Source organism: Corvus hawaiiensis, chromosome 11 (assembly GCF_020740725.1).
Source record: "Corvus hawaiiensis isolate bCorHaw1 chromosome 11, bCorHaw1.pri.cur, whole genome shotgun sequence".
Classification (NCBI taxonomy): Eukaryota; Metazoa; Chordata; class Aves; order Passeriformes; family Corvidae; genus Corvus; species Corvus hawaiiensis.
The window spans coordinates 17094872-17105131 of NC_063223.1; the positions used below are offsets into that span (position 1 = coordinate 17094872).

Genomic DNA, 10260 nt, shown 5'->3' on the forward strand with positions numbered 1-10260 from the left:
AGGATATAAATATACATGTGTTTAGGTTTATATGTAATATCTGCACTGTTAATGAAAAGGGCAAGGAAAACTGTCTATGCCTGTATTGCTAGTTCGGTTGTGCAGCTTCTGGTTTCTATGTTCCTTTCCCATCTTTCAGGCCATTTAATTATTTCCAACTCTGTAAATACTGTTTCATGTGTATGTTTTTTCCCCCACTTCCCTAAAGTGCCTTGTGCAGTTAGGGCTGATGGATGATGGCAGGTGCCATGTTCCTGACTCAGTCCATAGCCTTCCCCCGTCCTGACTACTAGTGCACAGACTGTCCTGAGATGGATGTAAAGAAAAACCATACATAGCCAGGATGTTCCTCTTCATTAAATAAATTTCAAAATTCCTGTGAATAGGGCACCCTTAATATACAAACTGTATTTTATATGCATTTGACCTAGTTGTGTCTCATAGTTTCCTTGAATTTGTAATAGACTGTGTGATCTGCACAGTGCTATGTCTAGTTATAAACTGAAAACTTCCTTCTCCCTTCTTTTTAGCCATTTCAGTCAAGGCAGAAGCACCTGACTTTGGAGGAACTGTTTGGAACCTCTGTACAAAAGGAACAGCCTGCAGCTCCATATCCCAATCCAGAGAGAATGGAGAAGCTGCAGACAGACACACCTGCCAGAGAGCAGCACAGTTTGCTTTTGCCTTTTTCCTTTGACCAGTCACCAGTAATGCAACAATCCCTGGGGAAATCTGAAAGTCCGAGCGTTAAAACCAGTGCCAATCAGCAGGACTGTTTAACACCTATGATAATACCTCCAGCTTCAGTTTCCCAGCCTGATATGAAAAATGTTTCAAGCTATTCAGTCCGTTTAAGCCCTGTTCTTAATTCAGCCTCGACAATGGAAGCTGCCCCTGCTCAGATGCTTCCTGGCCTCAAACAAAGCAACAGTATAATGCAAGTTATGCAGCAAGCTGCCAAGCCCATATCCCCACTGGTGAATCAGCCGCCATCTGAAGTGAACCACACTCCACAGAATCTAATGGCTGGCCAAAGCCAGCTCATAGCACCCTTGACAACAGCCAACACAGGGACTGTCTCAAATGCATCTCATACAAGTGTTGATCTTCTCCAGAAACTCAGGTTGACCCCACAGCATGACCAAACACAACAGCAGTCTCTCGCTAAGACTCCCTTAACACCAAACATCTCTGCCTCAGTTGGGCAACTTGCAACACCAGAAAGCTTCAAAGAATCTCACAGTAAGCCATCAGCCTTGAACAGCAAGATAATCTCTCCCCTTCAGGTATTCTGTGGGCTTTGATATCCGTGAAGCTTTAGAGTACATGTATTTTCCCTTGAAAAACGTGCTGTTATATATTAGCTGTTTGAAGATAATGAAGGACTTCCACTGTGTGATATTGATTGAATGGCTAGGTTAGAAATCCAATTCCATTAGTTTTGTGTCATTAGCATCAGCTGTCAGTGACAGACCTGTCTGTAGAGCAGGAGGTTTTTCAAACTGGTGCTGTTAGTGGGTGAAAACGTACTAAAGATTTCATCTGTACTCGTGTCAGAAAAGCACTGCTCAGAGCTGGGGATCTGAGAAGGGACAGAAGGTTACAGGCTGAGCAGTGTGATGAGAGTTGATGTGGTGGAAGTCTAGCCTGTTCCTTATTTGACAGTGTACAGTTAACAATTTCCTTTTTCTGATTATTTTGTTTTGAGTGTTTTGTACTCCTTCAATTTTGACCCACTTCTGGGGGTACCTGTGGGGTGCATAGAGATGTGGCTTTATAGGTTTGCCATAATATTGAAAGCATAAAACTTAAATTCAGATTTTTCCTCTTTTTCCAGCTTCCCATTAATTATATCAGTTTTACAAAATTGATTTAATTGTGTCTAAAATCTGCTGAAATTTGCATTTTTGTGGCTTTCTTAAAAACAGAGAACCACCTCTAGAAATTGAGCTGTGGATGGTAACCTATGAATTTTGCTTTTTTTTTTTCTTTAACTCAGACTGTACAACAAAACAAGGAATCAGAAGTATTTCCACAGCCAAAAACTTTGTCTAAAGCAAGTCAAGTAAGTGGATAAGTACCTCTGCTAATTGTTCGTTGGTTTTCTTAGAAAGGGGAAAAAAAACCAGCTGCAGTACACAGTTGATATCTCAAACAGTCACTGCCCACTGACCATATGTAGAGTTCTTGTGAAACAGAACTGTACTGGAGGAAGGGGGAGCTCCTGTCAATGTGGTGCTCTTGTATAGTCCCTCTTTTTGTTGGTTCTAATGCAGAAATGAAAACACATTTTTGGATTCACAGCCTTGCACTGAGTTTGCACCATTTGAACTCTTGGAGTTTTTTTAATGTTGCAAGCAGGGAGTATTAATGCCATAATACTATAGTAGGGCTATTAGCCTTGGCCCAACCTTAAGCACCCCAGAGGCTTAAAATGCAATCCTTGCCTTACTGTCTCTTTTCCTGAGATACCTTGTATTGTATTAAAAGATACAAAGCAGAAAAAATTGAAGATTAAAGAAAAAAAGAATAACACTTGTTATTGCAAAACTTGTAAAAGCAAGTTTTAGCAATCTAAAAACAATTTTAAGTTCTTAGAACTGCCTCGGGTAACAGTTTAAAATAATGTCAATTTTAAGTTTCAAGTTGCAGTTACAAAATAACTGGTAACAGTAAAGTGTTCAAGAATGTTTTAATTATCTTTTTGTTATGTATTCATTTTAGGACACCATCTGTATTTTAATTCTACTTTTCCCTTATGCACCCACTCCTTTTTCAGATCTCTTGCCTCATTCTTGTCAAACTTGCTCTCCATGAAAGCAGTTTTAGTAGCATGCCCAGATCTGATTGTGAAGGCAAAAAAATGACCCTACTTGAAGTAAAATGCTGTTTTAGCTACTGGCCTGCTATAAGATAAGCTCTACAGTCTGTTCATGACCCAGTTAGTAAACAATTACCTAATTAAAAGCATTTTATATGGATTTGGGAATTTCAAGAAACATGTGCATGTTGTATAGTAAACTGTCAGTTTAAACACATTGTCTTCAGCTGAAATCCCACGCTGTGAGTCTTCACAGTTTTGACTACAAGAAAATCAATTTGTTAGTTCTGCTGTTGTTGTTGTTATTATACACACATTAACTTCAGATGGCTTCGGAGGGCTTTTTCCTCTGAAGATCCTTGGTTACCAAGGGGAACTCTTTCTGCTGACATATCAAACATCTTTACATATCACATTTAGTGTTGCTTTTCTTTGGAGTGAGATTGGCTTGTTTCTTTTTTTTTTTCACCATGTTGGTCATCCTGGGAGCCTGAGCAAGACATAGATTATCATCCTGAGTAACGATTGCAGTTATCAGGACATGCCAGAGTTAACTCAAAGCGGATGCTTATTTGTGTCCAGTTGATGCAAATGTAGTAGCCTTATAAATGTGCAATTTATGTTTAAAAGGAAAAGTGGTTAAGGCTGTATGTGGATTTTTGTAATGAAATGGAGACAGAACTGTGGAATGATGAGGTGGGAAGATGGTCCTCAAAATACTTCCATCCCACATCCCCCCAAGGGAAAACAGAATATTTCAGTGTACTCCAATGTTTTAATTGTTATTCAGCACTCTCTTTAAATATGTTGGAGATGCACTTAAAATTTGAAGTAAAGTGTTTGTGGGAGACCATAGAAGTGGGGCTGCAGGAAGCAGGACTGGTCTTTCTGAAAATTCCTAAGAAAAATAATAATTTGCAAAACAGCCATAGGCTCCTTTGATTACTTAAGTGAAAATCTCGACTTTCATTGTATGTGTTATGTTCCAGAAATTCTGGAAGGTAGAAACCACATGAGTAGGAAGGAGTCTGCATACAAGAATGTTCAAGGCTGCTACCTTCTTCAGCTTTGAAAATGAGTACTGTTGATACTAATCTTCATAGGTAGATATTTCTTCATTAAGAGCAACTATTCTTCAACATCTGACTGAATAATTTTGGCTACAATTTATTTCATTTTCTTTATGCTCATCTCTCCAGCCTTTACAGCATCATTCATTCTTACTGAACACAGTGCTTATTAATTTTCTGTTCTCCTACAGGTTGCACCTCCACAGTTTGTTACAGCCACAACGACAGTAACGCCTTCAGTGCTCTTGTCTCCAAGTGTGTTTCAGCAATCAGCTACAAAAGCTACTGAAGTGGAGAATAAAGCCAGTTCTTCTTCGCCTTTAACACTTGGAACAACAGAAATTCAGACTACACCTCCTACTGTTCTCAGCAGGTCCCAGCTTCAAGAAGCACTGATACATCTAATAAAGGTAGTGTCTATACAGAGCTCAGTTTCTGAGGGATGGGGTTCCAAGCACATAAGGCAGAAGTGACAAATTCTGTACCCCTATAACTCCTTTTGCCCTGAAAGATTACAAAAGATGTTCTGTTCTGTTGGAAGGGGCAGATTACTCCACACTGTACACAGAGTATGGCACAGCTTGCTCCTTTTGATTGAGATGTGGAGGACTTAGAAGAACAGAGTACCTGGGATGTGTCCTTTCACGTCCATATGAATTTGTAGACAAGTGAGAAGTAACTTGCACTTAGTAGAAACTGCTATGAGGGGGGAGTTGATTTTGCTGTCTTTTTAAGTGTTCCACTTCCCCAACGAAAGCTTTCCTGTTTTCCGTTCCCTAGAACCTTTCATCATCTTTACTTTCAGTGTGTTTCTTTGAGATGGAAATTGCAAAGTTTTAGCTCTGCTATTTTCAGGAACTAAAAAGTTCTATTGAATTAAATCTGTGATGTTGGGACAAGCTGTGCATTGAGATGATTTTGACCTCTAATGTCATGGTGAAGTTGCCATGAATGACGAACAGTTCTTCCTTAGCTCAGGATTCTCTTGCTCGCTCCGTGCTGGTGTTAGTAGAGCTTATACCCAAAATGCAAGTCTAAAAATAACAGTATCTTCCCAGTGACCAAAAAAGGCATTACCAGATCCCATTATTAGGTTGCCTGATTTATCTGTTCCATTTTACATAACCTTTTCTTCTATTGGTGTGTATGGGTTTTCTAATTAAAGATTTAAACTAATCTTGGAATTGAGCTCACCTGCCAATATTCTTGAGTGGTGATTTTATAGAGCTGACAAGGATATTTGTCTCCAGTCTTTACAGAGAGAGAGGTGAATGAAGACAAAAATAGGCATATTCTGCAGCATGGGAGTAACTCAAACAGCACTCTAAGGAGGATACCAACTGCTTTCAGATCTTGTAAAGAGAGTATGACACCCTCAAGCTAACTGATTAGATACCAGTTTTGTAAACTTGTCATTTGAAGGAATTAGACTCGAGAAATATCTGTAAATATTGTCCATAGATTAAACCAATCCACTTCCCAGTCATGCTTTGACATTAGAATTCTTGTAGAGCACACTGCAATCCCATTCAGGCTGGTCTGCCTGACAAACATCACATCTGACACTCAGGCAGACTTGATTTGGGAAACTGTACATAGGATGGGATTCTTTGTGCCTAAGACTATGGTTTGGACTCTGGAGGGAAGCAAAATGTGGCCAGGCTGACACAGTGACCCCTGTCTGTTTGTTTGAGTATCCAGAGTGCCTGGTGATCCCTTTAGCTCCTGACCAGCTTCATGGGTCACAGCCCATGTGTGTTCCAAAAGCACCTTTTGTGCAGGCACACAGCTCGTTCCCTTATCAGCTGGAAGGAATCCTTATGACAACTTAAGTGGCATTAAATTGAACTCTTCTTGCCTCTTTTTACTAATGTTTCTAATGTGTTTCTGTTTTTCCTGCAGAATGATTCCCGTTTTCTCAGCACTATCCATGAAGTCTACTTGCAAATCCTAACCAAGAGTACAGACAACATCAAGCTATAATTGAAGCTGAATTTACTTAAAATATGTTGATTTTAGAAACAATTATGCCTCATCTATAAAACTAATATTTTTGTAAAAGAATATTTAGTTTTCAATGTCTTGAATTTGAACCTGTTAGGAAAGATTATTCCTTAAATACTTATGAAAGTAATGTTCTCAGAATGATCTAGGTTTTCACTGTGATCATCACCAGCAAACCTTTTTTTTATTGGGGAGGGGACTTAAGTTGCATCTGAGCTCTCATTAGCATTAAGTGAATGTGCAAATGTTTGCTCTGGCTCTCATTCCTGGCTGTATTCACTGTTCAAGGGTTACAGACTCAAAAGTATTTCAACCAGCAAATGCACAGTATAGTACACTACAGCGTACCTGAACAAAATTCAGTTGTGGGAACCTAGTTCCAGTTTGAAGGACTAAGGAAAATGAGAAGACAATGCACAAAGCTGGCAGGTGTGGGGAAAGAAAGGGTCTGGAAGCCAGGCCATTGGAGCTAAATCTTTAACAAAAGTCTAAAAAAGTGATTTGCTCAGTACATTAGCAGTCTTTAGGTAATGTGGGTAAATTTATCTTTTCAATATTTCATTGATCTTATTTGTTTCTGCGTTACTGACATAAAACACCCAAGTGAGTAAGGCCATTTTCTCTAAAAAGGCAAAATTTGAAATATGCAAAATCTTCAGTGATTGTATCATAGTTAGGAGACCACCACTGGAAGACTCTCTTCCTGTTCAGCAGTGTTTGATAAAATTTAAACATTTTGTTCCCTTTTAGCTTAAGGATGGACCACATCATAGTTGGCTTTCATTCCTCAGTTGTGTTGGAACTGCAGTGTTGAAAATTATGCGGATGGGAAACAAATGCATGCTTTTTTTCTGTTGCCCTCTCCTCAAATTATTAGTGCACACTTCATAGTCTGAAGTTTATCTAATTAAAATGTTACTGCTTTGTATATGTGATTTAGTAAGTCACTATTCACTAAGAATTTAACTGGGTACCTTCCCATTTGAAATCAGAAAATTTTTAATTATACTTTCTTATGCTGCTGTGTTGGTTTACCCATGGGTTGTATTTATTTCTTAAAGGCATGCAAAGGTAACTAATCTTGACTTCAGGTCCCAACCTTCTCCAGCAATAGTACTTTTAAAGGATGCTTTTTCAGTAGAAAACTGTTGGGTTATTGAGTAAAGAGAGAATCTGTAGTGAGTTATGATGCACTGCTTCATTCTTTTCCCTCAAGCACTATTGAAATATGAAGAAAAATATTGTTTGGCTCCTTACAACATATATGTAAGTATAGATATCCTAAGGATTACTTAATGTTGGCATAGTCAAAGGTGCATGGCCATTTCATTGGAAACTAGTAATTGAGCTTTAATTGTGACTTGTTCACAAATCACGATGTTTTAGATACAACAAATATTTACATTTTTATGTATTTGATCTATTTTAGGTTTTTTCCTAGCTTTTTAGTGGAAAATATATTTTGTTTAGCACTGCCTGCCTTCTGAAAAGCTCTTTCCAGCCTTTGAGTTCAGTGTTTCCAGTTAAAATGTATAGTATATTGTTAGAAAAATGTGCAAGATTCAGGGAAAGATGCTAATGTGCATTCATCAAGAATTATATTGGATTGAATGGTAGCATTTGAATTCAGCAATACAAACTCAAACTTGGTAAGGAAGATAGGAGCTTCTTCCATAAATTCTGGAGTTCAATACTGTGTATGCACATAAACAGTGAGACTCAAATTAGATTGAAGGTCTAAACTAATTTTCTGTTGGGGTTTTTAGGCAAAGTTTCACTGAAAGGGACAAACCAGTGAGCAGTTCCTCTGAACAAGAATGGACAGTCTAAGCCAAATAGAGGGTTGCTCTTACCTGGATTTAGCAAAGATGGAGTCCATAACTTCTCACTTCTTGTGGACAGCTTCTGGTTTCTTCAAACAAAGTTTTGATAAAAGTTTGTAAGAATAGAAATGTTGGAAGTTGATAGTGCACGTCGGTACTGTTTGCTAAATACAGTCATATCCAAAGATCTGTAGAAATGATAGGAAGGAGTTGTATTTTGAGTTCTTCAGCCATATACAAAAGTCCTAATACTTTGAATATCCTTGTGAGGGTTCCTGGGCAGCTGGAAGCAAGCAGTTGGCAGACCCTTACTTGACTTTGGTTTTGTAGTGTCCTGGTAGCAACAGGTTGTTGGTTTACTTCCCTGCCCAAACTTTCTGAATTAATTGACAGAGAACCAGAGTTGAAATTGTAGTGTCCACGGCAAACTTCACACCTTGAACAAGTGCATGTGTTTGTTCCAACCTCTGTGTGTGGCCAGCAGACTCGGGAACCCCCCCACTGCAGAGGTGTGACAAGTGCCAGGGGAGTGGCTTTAATAAATCAACTCCCTTAATTAAAAGCTCATTGTAAAACACAAGCTCAGTTACAGTGTAAAATTTGGTGTGTTTTTTTTTTTTTTTTTAATGTGGTCTGTGAATTTAAAAACTTTTTTTCCGTAATTTTTAAAATTTTTTATATAAGTTTGAAATTACCAGCTTGTTGAAGTGCTTGGTTTCGTGTTATCTGCATGTAGGGATAACCAGTGTGTAGCAAGTTACTTTGAGGCATCACAGGAAATGACTGTGACCATTTTCAAGTGATTTTTGTTTTAAACTACTGGCTTAATGGGGATTTTATGTATTCTTTCTGGGAATCAAAAGCTGATTAGTTCAGACTACACTCCCCAAATTAATTCTTACCTAAGCCTGTTTTTTGTGGCTCACACTAAAGTTACTTTAGGTTTGAGTTTGGAATTTTACTTTTTCCCTAATCAAATACAGTTTTAAAACCTACAGCTGCTGAATTGTTCAAGAAAATCAAAATTCTGTTTTGTAGTTAGACTTTCTCTGTTGTTACTGAACAATGCAAAGTTTATATGAAAGGTGCCTAATAGCTATTAACTTTAGAAGCAGAATCTCTTTCCAAATTAAACAAGATTTGCAGAATGAGTGATAAAAAAAATTCAAGTGATTCATCGTGATTTAATATAAAATGTGTAATTCTGTGTATAAATACTCAATATTTAAACACTCGCTGATGGATGTATCATTTTTGCTTGCATTTCTAATTGCTTCATTTTGGTTTATTTCTGAAACCCATTATGCCACATGTAGCCACTGATAGAATTTCTGAAATGTTTTGGAAAGCAAACATTTATTTGGGACTTCTTGGTTTTTAAAAGTATTCTAAGCAAATCAGCCACCTTTTTGCCAGGTATTTGGGTTGCTTTGTACAGCATATCTTAACAAGAGGAATGTGTGCAATATGTATCACCTCATTTTTGTCTGGCAATATTATGAAAATGTTAAGATGCAATATCTTCCTTTCACTTCAAGTTGGAAAAATTGCAGTATCTCTGATTTGGTGGTGTATTTATTTTTATCGATTCAGTGTATGGGCATATGGTTAGTTAGGGTTTTTTATGTACCTTATGTGCTTTTAGTAATTTCTGAGTTTTATCACTTCTGCATATGCACCAGTTGTAGCCATTTGCATGTTCGTTCAATATGAAGACCATGGGGAAGGGGGGGCTTCAGGAAAGATTTCTGGAAACCGGAGTAATTGTAAGTCAATAAATGTAGATACTGCATCATTAACGTTTTTGGTATGGTGTGGGTTTTATAGCACCTATGTATGTTTGCAGTTATTAAGTTATTGCATAAATGTTTAAGAATGAGCATTTTTTCATCCAAAATTTTGTATGTTTGCAAATATATTTTTGTAATAAAACTTCAAAACAAATGTTTCAGCACCTCCTAAAACCTTGTGACGTTTCCTTTTATTCCTAGAGTTCTATTAGCCTACTGGAAGGTTCAGGTTTTATTTAGGGTTAATATTTTCCAGAGAAGAAACTCAAATTCCTTACTCCATTCTGGGGCTAGAACCAAAATTGCATTTGTCCCCTAAGAAAATGCAACCTGACTGCTTGAAGGGCAGTGGGGAACAGCCTCTACAAGGTCGTCTGCTGCTGTCAGCAGCCTTGTATTTTGAATTTGATAAACAGATACATTTCCTCTCACATTAAGAAACGCAGCTGCAATTTCACTGGCTTGTAAGTACAGCTCTAACTGTGTTTAGTGCCTTTCTGTATCACTTTTTTATGGTATCCCCTTTCATCCATCTAGACATGGCATTTGATTCTCAGTCCGGTGTTGGTCTTTGATCCAAGACATTGGAATTTGCAGTTGTCCTCCTACCATACCTGATTGATATCATGCAACTGATTGATCCAAATTTCACAAAGTAAAATAGGGAAGCTGATGAGGATGAAAAACATAGAAATTCATCTTGAAATTAAACAAAACCTTATGCCTAAATCCCTTAATCTTAGCAAGATGCT

General features: G+C 37.8%; 1 protein-coding gene and 1 long non-coding RNA gene across 3 annotated transcripts in view; one reads left to right on the top strand and one right to left on the bottom strand.

Moving 5' to 3' along the window:
- Positions 1-7834, bottom strand: part of LOC125331452 — a 26229-nt gene extending 18395 nt beyond the window's left edge. The window contains exon 1 of the long non-coding RNA XR_007206061.1: positions 7749-7834. This is a non-coding gene — a long non-coding RNA (uncharacterized LOC125331452). The remainder of the gene's footprint in view (positions 1-7748) is intronic.
- DCP1A (decapping mRNA 1A) overlaps positions 1-9682 on the top strand; it is a 32197-nt gene extending 22515 nt beyond the window's left edge. The window contains exons 7-10 of one of the 2 annotated variants that reach the window (XM_048315466.1): positions 531-1286; positions 2000-2065; positions 4083-4301; positions 5794-9682. In XM_048315466.1, coding sequence (XP_048171423.1) covers positions 531-1286; positions 2000-2065; positions 4083-4301; positions 5794-5874 — 1122 coding nt within the window. In that variant the 3' untranslated portion in view covers positions 5875-9682. The remainder of the gene's footprint in view (positions 1-530; positions 1287-1999; positions 2066-4082; positions 4302-5793) is intronic. The other variant, XM_048315467.1, reaches the window with a different exon arrangement.
- Positions 9683-10260: the final 578 nt, after the last annotated feature.